The 23651-nt window shown below is 44.8% G+C and overlaps 1 protein-coding gene across 1 annotated transcript in view; it reads left to right on the top strand.

Annotated features, from left to right (window-relative positions):
• RNF130 (ring finger protein 130) overlaps nt 1–20419 on the top strand; it is a 143791-nt gene extending 123372 nt beyond the window's left edge. Inside the window, exon 8 of the mRNA XM_072731883.1 lies at nt 13084–20419. Within this exon, the coding sequence (XP_072587984.1) occupies nt 13084–13193 (110 nt within the window). The 3' untranslated portion in view covers nt 13194–20419. The remainder of the gene's footprint in view (nt 1–13083) is intronic.
• Nucleotides 20420–23651: the final 3232 nt, after the last annotated feature.

Below are 23651 nucleotides of genomic sequence, written 5' to 3'. Positions count from 1 at the left end.
GAAGGAAGTTGCTCAATAAGTATAGAGTTTCAGATTTGCAAGATTAAAAAGACCTGGAAATGTATTTCACAACAGCGTGAATATACTCAATACACTTAAAAATGGTAAAGATGGGGAGGGATGCCTTGGTGGTTCAGGGGTTGAGTGTCTGCCTTTGGCTCAGGAGGTGATCCCGGGATCTGGGATCAAGTCCCACATCGGGCTTCTTGCATGGAACCTGCTTCTCCCTCTGCCTGTGTCTCTGCCTGTGTGTGTGTGTGTGTGTGTGTGTGTGTGTGTGTGTGTGTGTGTTTCTCATGAATAAATAAATATTTTTAAAAATTGGTTAAGATGGCAACTTTCATGTTCTGTGTTTTTTACAACTATAAAAATTATAAAAGGATATTATGACAACTTTGTTAGTAAATTCTGATATTTAAATGAAATAGACAAATCCCTTGAAAAATGCAAAGTACCAAAATTGGCACAAGAAGAAATAGGAACTAGGAATTTTACATCTAGGCAATAAATTAAATCAAAAGCTTAAAATCTTCTCTCGGGGCTCAGTGGAGCGTCAGCTTGAAGATTTGCTCCCTCTACATCTCCTTCTACTTGCGCTCACTCTCCTTCTCTCTAACATTAATAAGTAAATCTTTTTTTAAAATAAAAATATAGGGCAGCCCAGGTGGCTCGGCAGTTTAGCGCCACCTTTGGCCCAGAGCATGATCCTGGAGACCTGGGATTGACTTGTCGGGCTCCCTGCACGGAGCCTGCTTCTCCTACTGCCTGTGTCTCTGCCTCTCTATCTGTGTCTCTAATGAATAAATAAATAAAATCTTTTTTAAAAAAATAAAATAAAATAATAAAATAAAATAAAATCTTCCCTCAGAAAAAAGCCCTAGGCTTAGATGATTTCATAACATTTAAGGAAGAAATGACACCAATCTTATACAAATTTATTCAGAGAACAGAAAAAGAGGAAAACTTCCCAATTCTTTGAATGAGACTAGCATTATAACAAAGGTATTACAAAAAAAGGAAAATTATAGGTTAATTTCTTTTATGATCACGGATGTATATACAGTAAATATTAGCTCAATGAATCTGACAATATATAAATAGGAAAAAATTACAATCCAGTTGGATTTATTAAAAACTGTGAGGTTGAAAATCAGTGTGATTCAACACATTAACAGAATAAAAGTGGAAAATCATGTTTAATGGGTACAGAAAAAGCACTTGTTAAAATTCAACATCCATTCCTGATTTTAAAAAACATTCAGGGCTGGCTCAGTCAGAAAAGCATGTGACTCTTGATCTCAGAGTTGTGAGTTCAAGCCTCACATTGGGTGTGGAGATTACTTAAAATCACAAATCTAAGGAGGGGAGGGGGAGAAGAACATTCAGCAAACTAGAAAAAGAAGAACACTTCCTTAACCTAATAATGGGTGTTTTCAAATATCATACTTAATAATGAAATATTAAAAATTTTCCCTAAGGTTAGAAATCAGGATACCTGTTGTGACTGTCTCTTTCAAGATTGTATTGGCAGTCTTAGCCATTATGATAAGGCAAGAAAAAGAAATAAAAGATCTGAGCAGCCCAGCTGGCTCAGCGGTTTAGCACCACCTTCAGCTCAGGACCTGATCCTGGAGACCTGGGATCGAGTCCCACGTCAGGCTCCCTGCATGGAGTCTCTCATAAATAAATAAAATCTTTTAAAAGAAATAAAATATCTAAGGATTGGAGGGACGCCTGGATGGCTCAGTAGTTGGGTGTCTGCCCTTGGCTTAGGGCATGATCCCTCAGTCCCAGGATCAAGTCCCACATCGGGCTCCCTGCATGGAGCCTGCTTCCCTCTGCCTCTATCTCTGCCTCTCTCTGTCTCTGTCTCTCATGAATAAATAAATAAAATCTAAAAAAAAAAAAAGTAAGGATTGGAAAGGAAGAAATAAAACTGTCACTAACAAAGACAACACAGTGGTATATATAGATAATCCAAAAGATTCTAAAAATAAGCTCTTAAAATCAATAAGTAATTTAGCAGGGTTAATTTTATCAACAATAAGAAATTAAAATGAAATTTTCAAAAAGATAGCATGTACCAAAGCATCAAGTAAACATCAAATATTGATGAGTAAGTCTAAAAGAAAATATGCAAGGCTTCTACACAGAAAGATATTAAGCATTATAGAGAGAAATTAAAGATGACTTAAATAAATGAATATACCAGGTTCATAGTTTGTAAGACCTCATATTGTAAAAGTGTTACTTCTCCCCAAATTGATCTATAGATTTACTGCAATTTCAGTCAAATCCCAGGAGTGGGGTGTGTGTGTGTGTAGCTTGACAAGTTGATGTATAAAATTTATGTGGAAATGAAAGAACCAACAGTAACAAGACAATCTTAAAAAATAATAAAGTGGGAGAATTTATAGAACTGTATTGACTTTTATAAAGGTACCATAGTTAAGATTGAGTTATTGACCGCAAGGATGGACATATAACTTAGTAGAACAGAATATAGTCCCAGACAACCATGCATTTATGGATGCTTAATTCATGTCAAAGGTAGCATTGTATAGTAGTGGAGGTAAGAATGGTCTTTTCAATAAATGCTGCTGGATCAGCTGAATAGCTATAAAGAAAAATCTTGATTCCTACTTAACACAACATTCAAAATTAATTTGAAATGGAGCATACATCTCAATGTGAAAGGTAAAACAATGAAGCTTCTAAAAGATAAAATAAAATCTCTTCAAAACCTTAGGATAGGCAAGTTTTCTTAAACAGGACTCAAAAAGCCATAAAATAAAAGGTAGATAAATTGGTCCGCACTAAAATTAAGACATTCTGTGGGGCACCTGGGTGGCTCAGGGGTGAGCATCTGCCTTCGGCTCAGGTCATGATCCCAGGGTCCTGGGATTGAGTCCTGCATCAGGTTCCCTGCATGGAGCCTGCTTCTCCCTCTGCCTGTGTCTCTGCCTCTCTCTGTGTCTCTCACAAATAAATTCATAAAATAATTTTTTTATTTATTTATGATAGTCACAGAGAGAGAGAGAGAGAGAGAGAGAGAGAGAGAGAGGCAGAGACACAGGCAGAGGGAGAAGCAGGCTCCATGCACCGGGAGCCTGACGTGGGATTCGATCCCGGGTCTCCAGGATCGCGCCCTGGGCCAAAGGCAGGCGCCAAACCGCTGCGCCACCCAGGGATCCCCATAAAATAATTTTTTTAAAAAAGAAATTCTGGGAACCCTGGGTGGCGCAGCGGTTTGGCGCCTGCCTTTGGCCCAGGGCGCGATCCTGGAGACCCGGGATTGAATCCCACGTCGGGCTCCCGGTGCATGGAGCCTGCTTCTCCCTCTGCCTGTGTCTCTGCCTCTCTCTCTCTCTCTGTGTGATTGTCATAAATAAATAAAAATTTAAAAAAATAAAAAAATTTTTTTTAATTTAAAAAATTTTAAAAAGAAATTCTGGGGCAGCCCCGGTAGCTTAGCGGTTTAGTGCTGCCTTCAGCCTGGGGTGTGATCCTGGAGACCTGGGATCGAGTCCCACATCGGGCTCCCTGCATGGAGCCTGCTTCTCCCTCTGCCTGTGTCTCTGCCTCTCTGTGTCTCTCATGAATAAATAAGTAAAATCTTTTTTTAAAATTCTGTTTATCAGAATACACTATTTTAGAAGAAGATACCCACGATGCTTATATCTGACAAAGAATTTCTTTTCAGAATAAAGAAAAAAAAGCCTGACTGATGGGAAAATGAGCAAGATAAATAAACAGGCATTTTGCAGCGAAGGAAACCATCAACAAAATGAAAAGACTACCTACTAGAGATCTCAGGAAGATGGTAGAGGAGGAGGATCCTGAGCTCACCTCCTCCACAAACACGTCAGGCAGAACAGCTCTTCCACAGATAAAGATGTAAGGAGATCCCATTAAGGAGGGTAGGGCGGTTAGAGACCAGGTAGGGAGCCAAACTTCCAGCACAACAAACCACAAGCAGGAGGGCTTAACAGACACAGAGGTCCCCCTGAAAAGTGAGGGGATCAAGCCCCACATCTGGCACCACTGGATCTGGGGACCTACACTAGGAGGACAAGCCCCCATAACATCAGGCTATGAAAATCAGTGGAGCTTAACTCCAGGACAACTGGAGGGCCATAGAAAATTGAGTCTCTGCTCTTAAAGGGCCAGCATGCTGTATCCCTCAGTCCAAGACCCAGCACAGAAGCAGCAGTTTGAAAAGCATCTGGGGTATACATGAGAATTTATTGACTGATTTGAGCGCATGTACCAGAGGGACAGGGATCTGCAGGAACTTTCTTTCAGAACAGAAATGCTGATGGGCACCATTTTTCATGCACTCCTTCAGCTTAAGTAGCCAGACACTTGTGAGAACTAGTTCTGACACTCCATCTACCTTGCTAGCACTACTCACCCTACCAAGTTTCCACCTGGGGACCTGCACCTTCCTCCTCTCTTGCCCCAGCAGGGGCCACTCCAAAGCAGATCTCACCCTGCCACACCTGGCAGGCAGCATCTGTTTGGACCATGGTCCTCCCAAGGTGACCACCACCACACCACATCTAGCAAGAACTAGTGCCCCCCACCAAAGCAACTCCTGCTCCAAGAAGGGAAAAAGCCAGCTCTACCCACCACTTTCACAGCAGTTGTGGCTGGGCCTGTCAGCCAACTGCACTGGGAGCTAACCTCACCCACTAGCACAGCCACAGGACCTACCATTGGTCTTTCAGCCAGCTACCCTGGGAGCCAGTCCTGCCCAGCAGTGTGCCCTCAATAGTTGCAGACTACTGGACTGGCCAGCCCTGCCCACCAGTGCACTTGCAGCAACTGCAGCAAGCTCACCCATCAGCCCACCCACACAAGCTACCCTGTTGTGCACACAGCTAGCACAGGATATACCGCTGGAGTGCCTGGTTTTGTTGACCAGGGGAGATTGTACTACTGGGCACAACAGGATGCCTTCAACATGAGACTACTTCCAAGACCAGGAGACTTTGGCTGGCCTACCTAATACATAGAAATAAACAATAAAAAAAAAAATGAGATAGGGAATATGCTCCCCCAAAAAAGACAAAATCTCAGAAAAAGAACTAAATGAAATAGAGCTAAGCAATCTACCTGAAAAAAGTTCGCAGAAATGGTCATAAAGGAATATACCAAATTTGAGAGATGAGTTGATGAACTCAATGAGAACTTCAAAGATATAGTATACTAAGATCCACATTACAAGGATCCCAGAAGGAGAGGGTAGTGGCAAAAAACTTATTTAAAGAAATAATAGCTGGAAACCTTCTTAACTTAGGGAAGGAAACAGACATCCAGGTCCAGAAATCAGAGAACCCCCAATAAACTGAAGCAATGGAAGTCCATGCCAAGACATACAATAATTGAAATCTCAAAGATTAAGGATAGAGGATTTTTTATTTTTTTTATAAATTTATTTTTTATTGGTGTTCAAATTGCCAACATATAGAATAACACCCAGTGCTCATCCCGTCAAGTGCCCCCCTCAGTGCCCGTCACCCAGTCACCCCCACCCCCACCCACCTCCCCTTCCACCACCCCTAGTTCGTTTCCCAGAGTTAGGAGTCTTTCATGTTCTGTCTGGATAGAGGATTTTTTTTTTAATTTATTTATGATAGTCAGAGAGAGAGAGGCAGAGACATAGGCAGAGGGAGAAGCAGGCTCCATGCACCGGGAGCCCGACATGGGATTCGATCCCGGGTCTCCAGGATCGCGCCCTGGGCCAAAGGCAGGTGCTAAACCGCTGCGCCACCCAGGGATCCCATGGATAGAGGATTTTTTAAATGGCAAGAGAAAAACAAAAGTTATGTACACGGGAAACCCCGTACAACTATCAGCTGATTTTTCAGCTGAAAAATAAATCTTTGCAGGGCAGAAGGAATGGCATGATATATTCAAAGTTCTGAAAGAAAAAAACCTACAACTAAGAGTACCCTACTCGGCAAAGTTATCATTAAGACTTGGAGGAGATATGAAAACTTTCCCAAAGAAACAAAAGTGAAAGTTTATTACTACAATGCTGGCCTTACAAGAAATGTTACATGTTAAAAATGTAAATGGACAGGGTACCTGGATGGCTCAGTGGGTTAAACATCTGCCTTTGGCTCAGTTCATGATCCTGGGGTCCTGGGATCAAGCCCCATGTCAGGCTTCCTGCTTAGTGGGGAGTCTGCTTCTGCCTCTGCCCCTTCCCTCCACTCATGCTGTCTTTCTCTGGTGCGCTCTCTCTCTCTCTCTCTCTCTCAAATAAATAAATACTTAAAACATAATAATGAATGCAAATGGACTAAATAACCCACTCAAAAGATGTAGGGTGACTAAATGGATAAAAAAACAAGACTCTCTATATGCTGCCTATAAGAGACTCACTTTAGATCTAAAAAGACATATAATTATACCAATGGATAGATCATCCAAACAGAAAATCAATAAGGAAACAGTGGCTTTGAATGATACATTACAAGAAAAAACCACTGGAAGAAATACAAACATGTGAAGCCTAAACATACTAAGAAGCTATATAGTAAGCAAGACAGTATGGTCTTGGCATTAAAATAGATCAATGGAACAGAATAGAGCCCAGAAGTAAGTCCATGTTTATATGATTAATTAATCTATGACAAGGGAAGCAAGAATATACAATGGGGAAAAAATAGTTCTTCAATAAATAGGGTTGGGAAAACTAGACAGCTCCCTGCAAAAGAATGAAACTGGGCCAATTTCTTAAACCACACACAAAAATAAACCCAAAATGGATTAAAGACCTAAATCTAAGACATGACACCATAAAACTAAAAGAAATCCTAGTAATCTCTTAGATCTTAGCCTTATTAGCAACATTTTTCTAGATATGTCTTCTCAGGCAAGGAAAACAAAAGCAAAAGTAAACAATTGGGACTTCATCAAACTGAAAAGCTTTTGCCCAGTGAAGGAAACCATCAACAAAACAAAAAGGCAACCTCTTGAATGGGAAAGATAGTTGCAAATCATATATCTGATAAGAGGTTAACATTCAAAATATATAAACAGCTCATACAACTTAATATCAAGAAAATAATCCAATTTAAAATGAGCAGAGGAAGTGAATAAACATTTTCCCAAAGAAGACATACAGATGGCTTAAAGACATGAAAAAATGCTCAACATCACTCATCATCAGGGAAATACAAATCAAACCCCAATGAGATATCACCTCCTACTAGTCGGAATGGCTGAAATCAACAACACAAGAAATAACAGGTTTTGGTGAGGGTGTAAAGAAAGGGGAAACTTAAAAAAAAAAAGATTTTATTTATGTATTTGAGAAAGAGAGAGCATGAGTGGGGAGAGGGGCAGAGCAAGAGGGTGAAGCAGATTCCCCACTGAGCAGGGAGCCCAACATGGGGCTTAATCCCAGGATCCCAAGATCATGACCTGAGCTGAAGCAGATGCTTAATTGAGCCACCCAGGTGCCCCAAATGGGGAACCTTCTTATACTGTTGGTGGGATACAAGCTGGTACAGCCACCATGGAAAACAGTTTGGAATTTCCTCAAAAACTTAAAACTAGAGCTACCATAAGACCCAGCAATTCCATTCCTGGTTACTTATTTGAGAAAAACAAAAGCCCTAACTCTAAAAGAACATGTACCCCTATGTTCATCACAGCATTATTTACAATAGCCAAGATATGGAAACAACCTAAGTGTCCACTGATGGATGAATGGATAAAGAAGATGTGGTGTGCATATGTGTGTGTGTGCTCACACGTGTGCACGTGTGTTATTCAGACATAAACAAGGAAGGAAATCCTGCTGTTTGCAACAATGTGGATGGATCTTGAGGGCATTATAGTAAGTGAAATAAGTCAGAAAAAGACAAATACCATATGATCTCACTTACATGTGGAATTTAAAAACAAAAACCAACACCAAGTTCACAGATACAGAGAACAGATTGGTGATTGCCAGAGGTGGGGTGGTTAGGGGTGGGTGATATGAGTAGAAGGGATCAAAACATACAAACTTCTTTTAAAGATTTTATTTATGTATTCATGAGAGACACACAGAGAGAGGCAGAGACATAAACAGAGGGAGAAGCAGGCTCCCTGCGGGGAACCCATGCGGACTCAATCCCAGGCGGGAAGAATCACAACCTGAGCCGAAGCCAGACGCTCAACCACTGAGCCACCCAGGTGTCCCAAATAAATAAAATCTTGAAAGAAGAAAGAAAGAAAGAAAGAAAGAAAGAAAGAAAGAAAGAAAGAAAGAAAGAAAAAAGAAAGAAAAGAAAGAAGAAAGAAAGAAAGAGAGAGAAAGAAAGAAAGAAAGAAAGAAAGAAAGAAAGAAAGAAAAGAAAGAAAAGAAAGAAAAAAGAAAGAAAGAAAGAAAGGAAGGGAGAAAGAAAGAAAAAGTTGCTAAGAGAGTAGACACTAAAAGTTCTCATCACAAGAAAAAGAATTTTGGGGATCCCTGGGTGACTCAGTGGTTTAGCCCCTGCCTTTGGCCCAGGGCGTGATCCTGGAGATGCAGGATCGAGTCCCACGTCAGGCTCCCTGCATGGAGCTCTCTCTCTCTCTCTCTCTCTCTAATAAAATATTTTAAAAGAAATAAAAGATCTAAGGATTGGAGGGACGCCTGGGTGGCTCAGTGGTTGGGTGTCTGCCCTTGGTTTAGGGCATGATCCCTTGGTCCCAGGATCGAGTCCCACATCGGGCTCCCTGCATGGAGACTGCTTCTTTCTCTGCCTCTCTCTCCCTCTCTCTCTCTCTCTCTCTCTCTCTCTCTCTCTCTTTCTCTCTCATGAATAAACAAATAAAATCTTCTTAAATAAAAAGAATTTTGTAACTATGTGTGATGATGGATGTTAACTGGGCTTACTGTGATCATTTCATGATATACAAAAATATCGAACCATTATGTTGTACACCTAAAACTAATATAACATTATATGTTATACCACAACTTTTTTTTCACAACTTTTAAATAAATAAATAAACAGGCTTTTCAGGATGAACAGGGTGTACAAATAGCCTAAAAACATATGGAAAAGTGCTCATTGTTTTTTGGCATCAGATGAATGAAAATTAAAACCACTATGAAATACCGTTATATACCCACCAGAAGTGCTAAAATGAAAAATACAGAAAATATCAAGTATCAGCACAGATATAAGCAATTGGAATTCTCATCTACTGGTGGAGGTAAAAATTGGGCCATCCACTTTGAAAAACTGCCAGTATGAGCAGCAACTGGACATATACAGACCCCAAGATCCAACAAACCCAAGACAACTGCATGTGCATGTGTACAAAAGATACACAAAAGACTGTTTTTTTAAAGATTTTTATTTATTTATTTATTCATGAGAGACACAGAGAAAGAGACAGAGATACAGGCAGAGAGAGAAGCAGGCTCCATGCAGGAAACCCAATGTGGGACTCGATCCCAGGACTCTAGGATCATGCCCTGGGCCGAAGGCAGATGCTCAACCGCTGAGCCACCTGGGCTTCCCCACAAGACTGTTTCTAATAGCAATATTCATAGGAGCTCCAAAATGGAAACAATTCAAATGTGCAATCAGGAGAAGATCAGATATATAAATGGTGAGGTAGTCATGCAATGGAATGTCATGGCACAGTGAAAACAAACCAGTCCCTGATCTATTTCATGACATGGATAAATGTCACAACATAATATTGTCTGAAAGAATCAAGATACAAAAGAATAGTGTTTCCATTAAAGGGACACAACTGAATCATGATGTGGGAAGTCTGGATTGTGGTTTCCTTTGGGAGAGAAGAGAGGGTCTGGTGATTGGGATTGATAGAGGGACTTATAGGGTGCTAGGGGTTGTATTTCTTGATCCAATGATGATTTCAGGGGTAGGTCCTCTCTGTGAAGAGTCATTGACCTATATACTTAGGATTTATGCACATACCTGTTTACAGGTTAAACCTCAATTAAGAGCTTATGTAATAATATTATGTGGCTAATAATATTATGTGGCTAATAATGAAAACAATCATCATCATCATTTGATCAGTAAATAGGGTGTGTTTTCAGGTGTCAAAAAATATGCTCCGCTTCCTTGACAAAGCCAGCATCATGTCTTTCTCTGAAATTCAGCTGCTGTGGATTCTTCTCTTAATGCTATATTTTTTTCAGGTACACTAGTTAACAGGTGGGTAGACTACTGATGACATTTCTGAGCCATGTTTTATTGGCAAGAGTTTGGTCTGAGCTGATCATTTCCTCTTTTGTTGGCTTCAGTTCTATCCACAGGGCAGAACACCTCATTTCTTCCTCTTTTGTTTGGTTTTTAAATCTTTAGCCCTTGAGCCCTGTTGAAGTATGCAGATTCCTGTGGTGGCTGAGACACAGCTGTCAGTTCAAACATCCCATGTTTCACCTGACACCTCTCTCAGAGGGCTGCTTTGTACAGATAGCAAGCATCTTTGACTTTGTCCTCTTTTTTAATGCAAAAGGTTTTTAATATAGGAAAGTCAAACAAGAAAATGGAAGTGGCCCTACCATGCATACCAGTGCATGAAATGTTTTCATTTAATACTTGTCTGTCCTCTTTGCAACAGCCTTTCTCTCCCCCCGCCCCATCATACCACTCAAAAAATAAGAACAAAGTTGCAGAATCCAATATACCTGACGGGGACCTCTAAAGCTGTGAGTAATCCAGAGAGTGTAGTATTAGTGTGAAGACAGATGGATTGCTGGAACAGAATCGTGCCCAGAAAAAGACCAGGTATGCACAGTTAACAGATTTTCAACCAAGTTGCCACATCAGTGCAGTGGGAAAGGTGATCTATTAAACAACTATGCTGAGAAAATCAGATATCCATACGAAAAAAAAAAAAGAGCTTTAACCTTTATTTCCCACCATATGCAAAAATTTACTTGAAGTCATCATCTAAATGTAAGCACTAACTATAAAGCTTCTGGCTTAAATACATAGGAAAAAACCTTAATGACCTTGGGTTGGGCAAAGATTTCTTTATTCTGACACAAAAAGCACAAACCTATATAAAGGAAAATCAATAAATTGGATTCTATCAAAATGTTTTTAAACTTTTGCTCTTCAAAGGACCTTGTTGTGAAAATAAAAAGGCAAGTCATCGGGATCCCTGGGTGGCGCAGCTGTTTGGTGCCTGCCTTTGGCCCAGGGCGCGATCCTGGAGACCCGGGATCGAGCCCCACGTCGGGCTCCCGGTGCATGGAGTCTGCTTCTCCCTCTGCCTATGTCTCTGCCTCTCTCTCTCTGTGTGACTATCATAAGTAAATTAATTAGTTAATTTAAAAAAAAAGGCAAGTCATCTGGGTGAAAATATTTGCAAACCATGTCTGACAGAGGAGTTGTTTCTAGAATATATATTAAATATATATACATATATATATATTTAAATTCTTACAGCTCAATGATATGAAGACAACCCAATTTTTTAAATGAGCAAGAGATTTTACCAAAACACTTCATAAAAGAAGATAGACAGTTGGCTAATAGGCACTTGAGAGGATGCCCAAGTTCAGGGAAATATAAATTTGAAGTACAATGAGATATTCCTGTGCTGGTACTTGAACATCCAAAGTGTCAAAGATTGGCCATCTAAGTACTGGTGAGGATGTGGAGGAACCAGGTCTCCCATATGCTGATTGGGGAACATTTGATGGGTCAAGTATTCTAGAAAAGTAAACATATTCACACAGGCACTCAGGTCCTAGGTATCTACCCAAAAAAAAAAAAAAAAGGAAGCACATGTCCTCATTCAGATTTGTACACAGATTTTCATAGCAGTTCTATTTACAAGAGCAATAGATAATGATATGAGTCTACTTATATAAAATTCTAGAAAGATGCAGCCTCACCTGTGTTTACCTGAGGGTAGAAGTAGTGCAAGAAAAAGAAAAGAACTCCCAGAGAAACCAGGAAACTTTCTGGGGGGCAATGGAGATGTTCACCATCTTGAATCTGGTCATGGTTTGAAATACATGCATCTTGAAATACATGTGTTTTGTTGTATGTCAGTTATATGTCAGGAAATCTGTGCAAACAAAGCAGTTGTTCAGAAAAGGAAATGTAAGCACGGCTTTGCTTAGGAGAGCAGAAATAGTCAAATAATGTCAATGCTTAAATTTTTATCAAAATATAATTAGAGTGGGGAATGGAAAGTAGGGGTAGATGTGGCACAGAAGAGTAGGGGAAAGTCTTCATCTTCCGTAGTATTAACTCAGCAGATAAAGTCTAACACTCAAAAAAAAAAAAAAAAATTAGGAAGGACCAGCTCAGGCATAGAGGTATGGAGGTAGGTACCACAAGAATCAGGTTAAAGTGGCTGTCTTGGGGGAGGGCCACTGGAGGTTACTGGTCTCAGTTACACGTGTGGAATTAACTATCTAAACCATGTGAGGGGCACCTGGATATCTCAGTCTGTTAAATAACTGACTCTTGGTTTCAGCTTAGGTTATGATCTCGGGGTCCTGGGATCGAGCCCCACATCAGGCTCCTTGATCAGTACAGAGTCTGCATCTCTCTCTACCCCTGCTTGCATGCACTTTCTATCTTTCTCTCAAATAAAGAGATAAAATATTTTTTAAAATTTTTTTAAAAACCATGTGAAGGTATAACTCTAAGTAAAAACATTTTAATGCATTATCAAAGCCTCAAAGCCACAACCCCCAATCTGCCCAACGTGCGCGCACACGGTCTGCCCACAGCAGGTATTCAGGAGGGAGGTGGGCAAGGAGGCTCCACAGATTGTGCAGCCCTTAGCAAAAACCTTCACATTTATAAGTGCAGTCTTTTCAAGGGCACCAGGCAGCTTTTCCTTTGAAAAGCTCCAGTGGTTAGTCTCTTGGGAACACAAACATTGAGATTTACAAGTTTATACTATGCTTAAATTGAGGGGTGCCTCCATTCTTTCCATTTGTATCGTGATAAGAGCCTAAAATGGAGATATTTGAGAAAATGTGATGCCTTGAAGATAACCCGTTTTCTTTCCTCCAAGCTGTGTGGGAAGTGGAGGCCTGAGGACCTATTAATTCTGTTTTTTTTTTCCTTTCCCCTTTTCCAGGTGGTCACTTCTTTCATCGAAACTCCTTGTCTCCTCGGAGCCTGGTGTATGAAAGTGAATTCTCCACAATCGAACCTTCTTTGGACATGTATGATGAGAACAAAACCTGATTTTTTTCTAAATGGGCTCTGGGGGGTCACCTCTTTTGTGATTTGATTTACAATCACCTTTCTTATTTTGTATTCTTCTGTCAGCGTCCATTTTGGAAGAATGGCAGGGCTTTCCAAGCACGAGTTGGGGCTCAGGGTTAAATTGCAAGGTTCCCCCAAGGTGAGGCTCTGAGGACAGTGTTATTGCCCAGGCAGCCTCGTAGTACTGCAAACCCTCCTAACACTGACACAAGAACATGGGGCCCCAACGAGCCTGGCTGTTCCCAGAGCCAAGCAGGGGCCCCAGGGGTTACTGTTGTGTTGCAAACGTGTCTCTGAATATTTACATGCTATTCTGTATCAGGGTGATGTTGGGGTTTTTAAAATACCTTTGTGCTCCCCACTCACAATGCATACTAAAGCTTACAGGTGCCGCTTCTTACTAATGTGAGGCACAAGCTGCTGCAACATGGCCAGCTCTGTGTTTTTCTGTCTCTTATTCTACTTTCTGTTAAAGAGGATCTTTCTAAAGGTTCCAGAGAGAAAGGTTTGCCTTTTGTCCCTCCTCTGAGACTCACCACCCAGAGCACCGCAGTGGGGCCACAGGCTACACAGGACGGGTGGTCCTCCCCATTGCCACTTCCAGCCTCCCTCCTAGAGCATGATACAGGGGGTGCCAAGTGCTCATGTGACCACAGAAACACTGAAGGCCCCAATCCTGAGGCCTGTAGACTCGTCTGCATGGCATCTGCTGAGGGGTGTGGAGAAGCAGTCCCCGGGAGGCCAGCCTGCTGGTCTTCTCTGGGTCCAGCAATCTCGGGATGATGGCCAGTGGGTGTCAAAATCAGAATGATTCTGAGTACTTTCTTGAGAAGATCAAACCACAGCGTGACTGTTAGAGACCAGATGAGCACCCCTCTGCAGGCTTCCTGATCCAACCCAGTCCCCTCCTACCAGCCTCAGCTTTGGCACAAGGAAGGCATGGGAGCTTCCAGAAAAACACATGGTAGCCTGCATGGTGGGCATCAGGGACACACACACTCTTCCCACACACCTGGGATGACATCACGTTAATATCACGAGAAAACGTGTACCTGAAGAGTGTAATCCCAACACAGAACCACGATGCGCAAATTCATAAACAAATGGGCTCACCCTTCTTGCTCAAGGACACACCATAGTTCAGCCTGTTCCTCCTGTCCATAGAAGCTATGCAGAAATGTAGATGCATTCAGGTCCTCAAATCCTAGTTATGAGGATGGAAATGCCGGCCTCCATATTCTAGAGTCAGATCTGGCAGCAAACATGTGGACCTGTGGCCCCCGCCCCCCACCCTGTGGTTTTTATTGACTCTGTAAAACAGAAGTTGGAGGCTAACACTTACCATATTCCCGTGTGGCTGGCTTCTTGTCTTTAAGTGTCCATTCTCCTTATGTGTTGCTAAGATGCCTCAAACACACTTGTGCCCCTGAGCAAAACTCCTCAGAGAACCATGGTGGTGACAGCCACCAGGAATGTCGCCTCAGAGTGACCAGCAGCGTTGAATCTATGATCACAGAGGCTGGAGCAGTGCAGAACTTGTAAAGTCTTAGCAGCTTTTTCTCTTTACCTTTAACCAAGGGCTTCTGTTTGGTCCCCCCCCCCTTTTTATTGTCTTTATACTATAAAAATACTTTTGATAAATAGTTTCAAGAGAGCAGTGTCCAGAAAGACAGATTTGCCCTGCTTGCTTTGTGATGAGGGGAAAGCATCTCAAGGAGATTAGAACTCCGTGTGCCAGATGTTCCAGACACACACCCAAGCTTTGTTTGGTTTGGCTCATCCAACAGAGAGGACGGCTCAGCTCTGACCACGTTGTCCGTACCATGAGCTTGTTTTCCCACACCAGGGCTGAGATCTCGCTTAGAACATTTTCTCCTGATTTGTACACTCTCGGAAAAGCATATGCATTACATTTCATTCAAGGCAGTCCTTTACTGAAGAGAAATGAAATTGCATGAGAAGAAATTATAGATTCAGGCCCTTAAAAATCCACCTATTAAATAAGATCTGGATTTCTGGGTAATCTAGGGCACACCTTCACTGTCAAATAACCAAGGAGGCATTTCTTATAAGGGAATTCACTCAGAATTAACGCCCCAGGTCCCAAACTCAACACCTTTTTCCCTAAAAATTGAGGCCACTTTCCTGCTCAGCTGCTTTGTCAGAAGGGACAGTAACTTCTGTGTGGAGGTCATATTCTCCGGGAGTAGCAATATTTGCCCCAAATAACCACCTCTTTGCTGGCATTGGTGCTGGAGACTGCTCTGGGGAGCTTCACCAAGGGCCCTGGATAGTGGGGAAGCTGAGTGAGATCAAAGTTCTCATTCAGTACCCCTGCCTCTGAGAGAAGTTCAGGGTTTGGGAGCAGTTCATTGGTCTGGTTGGGATTATGGAGAGACACTTCTTCTCCACCATATGAGCATCTCAATTGTTGCAAGTCTTAACAGTCAGGAAGTATAGATAAGTTCTGATATGGGAGGGGGGTTGGGGGTCAGGTTACTATTTGAAGGACAGAAGGGGCAGAGAAACAAGCTGCTTATACCATAAACCCTCCATCCCTCTTGTGGACTGCCCGAGCTGGGCCTGGCTCTAGCCTCTTCCTCCTGCCATGGCCTCCACTCTGTTCTCAGCCAAGCTGGGTACAGATCTCTCAGCATGCACCACAGAATACCTGTGGATGAGGTCTGGAGCCAAAATAACCATCACCCAATCCACTAGAAAGTGGGTTAAATTGGGTTAAAATGCCAACACGTAAAGTTTGGTTATTTTTAACTTCCTACATGAAGAACTGCCCATCACCCTCCTTTGCTGATCTGTCAGGAAGAGGGAAGAAGCTCCTGGCCAGTAAAACAATAGGAAGGCCAGGCACGGAGTAACCTGGTGGTGGTGGTGGTGGTAGTGGTGGTGGTGGTAGGTGCACTAGGCAGCTTGTCTGTTTAGAGCTTCCTGCCCCTGCCCCCCACCACAGGGCAAGACAAGCTCTAGACACCTCAGCAAGTCTCATGAGCTGAGCCTTGCTTTTGAAGGAAGGCTCCATCTTCCTGGCCCCTCCTGAGGCCTGGATCAGAGGAACTTCCAAGAGGCACTGCCCTGAGCACCCATTTGTACCCACAGCTGAGCCTGCACTGCCGGCCACCCTGATGCACCCAGCAACCCAGCTTCTAAAACCTGCGGCTGCAGAGGGTTTAAACAAAATAAGATTACTGATTTTGACTGGCCTAATTTTTCCTATGGGCCTTAGGAACTCTTCTTGTATTTTTGTGACCCCTCACACCCAGAGCTTTCCATAAGCGAAATGGGCTTTCATTGAGGGAAAACCAAAATGCTGTCTCACTGTTAACCTTTATTACTTAGGCTCTGGTTTGGCTACAGGAAAACAAGGTGGTGTTACTGTCAGGTCACCTTGTCAAGCCGTGGCTATTCATAAATGCCACGCCACAAAAAACACCGATTTCCAGGAAGTTGAATTTAGAAGGAAAAAGGTAGGATTGTGAGGCTAAAGAACCTTCATTAAGTTCTTGCTATGTGCTAGACACGTTTGCTCCAGGTTAAGGCGACCCCCACAATCTTAAAACTTGGGCTGTGATAGAAAGCTGGCACATTAACAGCCAACTGCATTGGAAGACCTGCGGCCATACGGGTGAGTGATGAAGGGGGAGGCTTGGGGGGCAGGGTGTGAGAGGACGGGCACAGTGCAGCCTGGAGAGCGCCCCTCCGTCAGAAAGGAAAGGCAGTGAGGGGAGCATGAGACTGGCAAGGGTCTCACTGCCCAGGGTTTAGGGGAAGAGTAGGAGCAAGAACGAGCAGGGGCAGGGGTGGCTGTGGACCAGAGAGGCTGCCCAGGGCAGAGGGAGGACTTCAGTTAGGCCTAACCCTGACACGGGGGTCCCACTGGAAGCAGAAAAGGAGGGTGCCACGAGATGAAGCAAAGCCCAGGCTGGCGGTCTTAGTGACCCAGGGTGGGGGCGGTGTTGGTGGAACCCAGAGACAGCCCCTGTGGGGAGGCAGAGAGAGGCCTGGAAGTCCAGCTCTGGGTCTCAGGCAGAGGTTTGGTGGGGACAGGGTGGTCAGCGGAGGGGCCCTCCCTCTGCATCAGCATCCCTGGGAAGCTGTGTTTTAAATGAGCTTGTCACCCAGACCTACCAAAGTAGGCCCCATGTAATCCCAGTCCCTCCGATGCCCCAAACCTTCTGTTTCCCGCTGCCTCCCTCCCTATACCCCTATACACACCTACACACACACACACACAGTTGTGTACACAAGGCACATGCACTCTTATGGGCACACACGCTCACAGGAGCTAGAACCCCAAGAGTGGGTATCCACCTGGGCCTGGTATTCCCTTAACTTCAGATGATGGTAGAAGCCAGAATGGGGCCCAGATTGCTCGTTGCCAGGAGAACCAGGCTTAGGGAAAAGCTCTGGGGACACCAACACTTAGGGTCTGAGCAGAGGGAGCTCCTAACAGCAACCGTTTAGAAAAACCACTGAGTGTCACTTCCCTCTTGAAGAAAAAGACATTGACCTGGCTGCGGTGCTAGAGGCACAGGGGCCAGCCCTCACTTGCATCCAGACAGAGTTTGGGGTGATTCAACTGAGCATTCACTCCCAACCCTGCACCCAAGTCAGGGATCATCATCCCAGGAGACCCTTGTGACACCCGCAGCTTAAAAGAAGTGTCTTCCCTGCTAAGGGCAATTGTGCCTTTTCTGTGGTCACATCAGTAAATCATTCCAGAGCCCACTGAGAAGAGGACAAAACGAGTCCGTATGTTCACATAACATCCAAGGAGATTTCAGCAGGACTGGGAAACATGTGTATAATACATCATCATGACATCAGAGAACATACGAAGGAAGGATACAGAGGGAAGTCGCCAGCGTTGGCTGCATGGGTTTGTGCTTTCCTTACTGTCAGGAAAACAGCAGGAAGCGCCAGACGTGGCAAAGGGGGAAAGGTTTCTCCCCCGGGGGGTTCCTCTGGGATGCAGGTCAAGTCAGGAGGTTTGCCATCTTTCTTAGGGGTGCCCTGCAAGAGCCCAACAAACTGAGGCTTAAAGAAGAGAGGCTGGCAGGTCCCTTGCAGGAAGGAAATGACAGTAGCCACCTGTGTTCCCCACTGGCCCCCAGTGACTGTGGGAGGTCGGAGCTCCAGGGGCCACATGCCTATCTCCAGGACTTGGCTCCTAAGCTCTAACAAGGCTCTGTGGGGGCCCCAAGTCCAAGGCCGAGGACTTGTCTGGGCTTTTACCTCTTGCAGGTCACTCTAGTTGAAGCCATTTGTTGTTTTCTTCACTCTGACGTGAGACTTTAAGACAAAAAAGAAAACAAAACTTTTTAAACTTTGGATTATATGCAAACTTGAGTATTAAACTTTCAGAAGGATTCAGTGCTGCTGGAATCACCCAGACCTCCATACTGGGCCTTCCTACTTCCTCCCTTTGAATCTTCTACATGGATGTACCACAAAAGACAGAGGTTCCAGGGCGGCATGGACCTGGCTTGGCATCACAAAATAAATGACTTTCTCTGGAACAGCAGGCCTAGGGAGTGTGGCTGGGGGCCCAGACACAGCTGCCAGAGCTCTAGTGCACCAGCCCAGGGTGGTAGTCAAAATCAGGGTAAACACCATTTACAAACCACACACATCCTCCTTAGGTGGAAAAGCTGAGCACTGGAGGATGTCATTAGCACACTTTCCTCTGCTGCAGTGGATCTTTAATCCTCTGGGACACAGCCTCAAGGGTTCCTTCCCAGCGGAATGCTGGCCTGAAATGGTTCATCTCCCACCAGTATGCTGTCATCTACTTGGGTGGGCATGGGTGCTGGGAAGATCCCTGTAGGTTGCTCATCTGCAAGCCTGGCTGGCCTTCAGCAGCAGCCTACCCCTCCTCGGATGATTGCCTTCTCTGTCCAGCTCTCTGTAGAGCCACTGGCAACTGTCAAAAGCTACAGATGATGGTTCTGAGCTCTATTTTTACAAATGTAACTCAACACAAAGTGAATCCTAATTTGTTTTCAGAATTATCATTCATCCACAACTAAGCCCCAGTGTATTTACACTGTGTGCTATTAAAGGACTATTATAGTGATGGGTAGATATTGAGCAGAGATGTCTGTAAAAACAAAAGGTGGGGTTGGGGTAGGTAGACTCTAATACCGAGGCCATTTCTTTCCCTTCACTCAAGTAAGCTGTTCCTAAGCAGGTTAACTGCCTACGGACTGCCAGCATGCTCTGTGGACTAAGTCACCAGCTGTGGCCAGTGCCAGCATCCCAGCACCTATAATGGGTGCCCCACCTGAAATGACACATGCCATTCTGTGTCCTTCATCCCCCTGGCTTGCTGGCCTAGGTGGAAGAGGGGCCTCCTTGGCAGGTGCTTGGGGCCAGAATCGAAAGCTGAGTCTCAAAGTGAGAATAAGAAGCAAGGTTGGCTCCCAAGTGGCCATGGCTCTGTCTAAGAAACTTGACCAGTGTGATCACAGAAACAGGAAAAGACTCCAAGCTAGGAAATGCTATTTGGGGTACAGGGAATGGCCTCACCTGCTAGAACAGTCCTGTTACTGCACAAGAAAAGGAGTTGGTCCAGACTGTAGGCTACATATGTCACAGTTGCTTTTTACCCTCAGTAGCTTTTATACTCATAGAAAATATTAAAGTTACCCCTTTCATATTTGGATCATTCACAGAGCTCCTCTTATCCTGAGTTCCTGATAACTATGCACAACATCTCAGAGGATGGCATACAAAACTATTTTTCTAACTAGCACAGGTAATCTGGGGAGGGGGAGGCTTGGGATATACTTAAATGTGGCAAACGACTTCCCTTCCACCTCGAGGAATGAAAGGGAGACTATGCACTTGAATTTTAATTCACCAATGGATAGCTTCTGCCAGAAATAACACACATCAAATAGCCAAAAAGTAAAATCAATCATTTGCTTAATTTGGGGGCTCACTGTAGGGGGATTTACCTTGTCTAGAACATAGATACCTGCAAGTAGAATGTGAGCTGATTTCTTGGCAATCAGATCTTATAAGCCCTTTGAAATCTCCTGGGCAGCACAGTGCCTAGGTCTGTATGGTTAATGTAAGTATAAATAAGTAGTGAAATGGTATGGTATATACCTACATGCCGATAGTGTATACCTGTATGTGTGGGATTTGCTAATATAACCATTTCAATAAAAACCTATTTAAAAAGCTGCTTTGGCCACATGGTAATCTGTATCAGTGAGGACTCTCTTGGTTGCAAGTGACAGACACCCCCACCAAAACTAGCTTGAGCAAAAGGCTCATGGTGGCTCACAAAAGCTAAAATGCCAGGGGTTATGCTCATGTCCCTTGTGGCATGGTTTGGCCCTCAAACACTGACACCAGTTCACATTTGCTAGCTGTGCTTCCTCTGGGGAAATGCCAGGCTTGGGCTCAGAGTGGTGGTAGCAGCCCCATCTGCATGACAGCTGGTCTACTTCCCGAGAAGGTAGCACAGACCAGAATGGCATCTCTTTGAGCCTGACTAGCTTGGTTGGAGATCCATGGCCACCACTGAAACAGCCACTGTGGTCTCAAGGATGGCATGTGCCAATGGCCAAGGCCAGCGCGGGTTCCTCTTCTGCAGCCACAGAGTGCATATGGCTTCACCAGAAAGGCAGGAGTTGAGAGTTCTAAGATGTGATTCTCCTCAATAAAGTCACGATGCTGCACAGAAAGAAGCAGATGTTAGGACAAAGGCACCAAATGTCCAACATGTGTAGAAAAGAGTTGGTACCCAAAAAAGTATGGACATCAGTACCACCTCTGCCACTTACTAGTACGAATTCGGTAAGGAATTTCTTCTGTCTGGATTTCAGTTTTATTGCCTCCATCACAGGGGTCATAAAATACCTCATAGGGTTAACATGGGGAAACTAGATTTTAAATAATGTAAGAATTAGGATTGATATCATTTAGCCAATAACAGTCTAATGTTTAGAATATACAAATAATCTTACAATTCAAAAATAAAAAGACAACCCAGTTTTTAAAAGGGCAAAGGATATGAATAGGCATTTCTCCAATAAAGATACTCGAATGACCATCAAGTATAAATCATTAGGGAAATGCAGATCCAAACTACATGAGATACTACTTCATACCCACTAAGGTGGCTACAATAAAAAATACAGACAATAACAAATGTTGAGGAGATACGGAGAAACTCTAACTCTCATACATCACTATGGAATGTGAAATGGTGCAGCGGTTTTTAAGAACAGTTTGGTAGTTCCTCAAGAAGTTAAACATGGGGGCACCTGGGTGGCTCAGTGGGTTAAGCATCTGACTCTTGATCTCAGCTCATGTCTTGATCTCAGGGTTGTGAGTTCAAGCCCCACACTGGGCTAGGCATGAAGCTTACTTAAAAAAAAGGGGGGGCGGGCAGCCCCGGTGGCCCAGCGGTTTAGCCCCACCGTCAGCAAAGGGTGTGATCCTGGAGACCCTGGGGTCAAGTCCCACGCCAGTCTCCCTGCATGGACCTGCTTCTCCTTCTGCCTGTGTCTCTGTCTCTCTATGTCTGTCATGAATAAATAAATAAATAAATAAATAAATAAATAAATAAATAAATAAAATCTTTTTAAAAATCAAAAATAAATAAAGAAAAAGTTCTAGGACGCCTGGGTGCCTCAGTGGTTGAGCATCTGCCTTTGGCTCAGGGCATGATCCCAGAGCCCTGGGATTGTGTCCCGCATCAGGCTCCCCACAGAGAGCCTACTTCTCCCTCTGCCTGTGTCTCTGCCTCTCTCTGTGCCTCCCATGAGTAAATAAATAAAATAATTTTTAAAAATAAAGCATAGTTATCAAAAGGTGATCTCCACTTCAGCAGCATCAACATCACCTAGGAACTTGCTAGAGATGCAAACACTCTGAGGTGGAGCCCAGCAACCTGTGTTTTAACAAGCCTCACAGGTGATTCTTTTTTTTTTTTTTTTTCAAGATTTTATTTATTCATGAGAGACACAAAGAGAGAGGGAGGCAGAGACACAGGCAGAGGGAGAAGCAGGCTCCATGCAGGGAGCCTGACGTGGGATTCAATCCCAGGTCTCCAGGATCACACCCCAGGCCAAAGGCAGTGCTAAACCGCTGCGCCACCCCGGCTGCCCCTGGCGGGTGATTCTGATGCATGCTCAAGCTTGAGAACCACTGGCAGGAAGAAACAAAATAACTCTTTGTGGCCTCTCAGGGTGTTAACAATTATTCCAAATTCCTGGGGCAGATTACTCCCCAGAGAGCACAGTATCAGTTTAAGCTTCCAAGGTCTTCAAGAATGATGGCCTCTGCATTTTGATTCAATCTCAGCAACATTTTAGAAGACTTTTGATCACCCTGGCTGCCAACCACGGAAGTGCCTACTTGACCTACATCCATCACATTGGATTCTTGAATGCCAGTGACAGAAACCCAATTGGCGACCAGCTTAAGCCTCCCAGGATGATCCCATAGTTCCCCCTTCCCTTTCCTTTCCAGTAGGATCCTGCTGCTGGCCTGAGCCACCAGCAGGATCCTGCAACCCAAGTGACACTGGACATTCTGGATTGCCCGAGACGGAGTTCACAGCACTCCCTTTCACTCAAAACAGTGTTTGAACTGTAAGAGGTCGGCCCCTACAGGCCAGCACTGGGAGAGCAGTGATGCACATCCCCTGCCCATCGCGCTGCTGCCCGTGGCTAGGAGGAAAACCTCAATGTCCCAGGCCCAGCCCTGTCCGTGAACCCTGGTCCAGCAGCCCTGTCCGTGAACCCTAGACCTGCAGCCCCGTCCTTGAACCCTACACCGGCAGCCCTGTCCCCATCTGTCAGCTGGGTAGACTGCACGGATTTCTGAGGATCCTGCCAGGGCTTTCTGACAACCTGTCCTCGGCTCCGGGCTCCCGGAGGTTCTCCTGGCCTCGGCCCGAGTGTCCTCATTCTGGCAACGACGACAGTCGTCTCTAACCCTTTCCAGCCGCCGTCCGCTCTGTTAACACGCCCCGGGGCGCGCCGCACCAGCGGCCGAGAGCGCATTTGCCTGCGCTATTTCTTCGCACCGATCCCTGCCAAAATCCTGTCCAGGTTTTCGCAAAACGCCAGGGGCCGACTCTCTGCACCACCGGTTCCTCCAGCCTGGGCGCTCGGCCTTCCTGGCCAGCGGCTCGCGTCCCGGGGCTGGCCCGTGGCCCCCACAGGAGTCAGCAGCTCGGGGCCCGAGCGGAAGGCGGAGACCCGAGGCCGAGGGCGGGGCGGGGCGGGGCGGCGGGGCGGGCGGGGCCCGGGAGCTGCGCGCGCCCGGCGCTCCCGGAGCCCGCGTGTGCTGGTCCGCGCGCCCGCCAGGGGGCGCCCGCCCGGCCCGCCGCCCCGCCGCCCCGCCCCGCCCCGCCCCGCCCCGCCGCTCCGCCCCGCCGCTCCGCCCCGCCCCGCCCCG

This window comes from Vulpes vulpes, chromosome 12, assembly GCF_048418805.1.
Source record: "Vulpes vulpes isolate BD-2025 chromosome 12, VulVul3, whole genome shotgun sequence".
Lineage (NCBI taxonomy): Eukaryota > Metazoa > Chordata > Mammalia > Carnivora > Canidae > Vulpes > Vulpes vulpes.
Note: the sequence above shows the minus strand (reverse complement) of the source record. Positions and strands in the feature narration are given on the sequence as shown.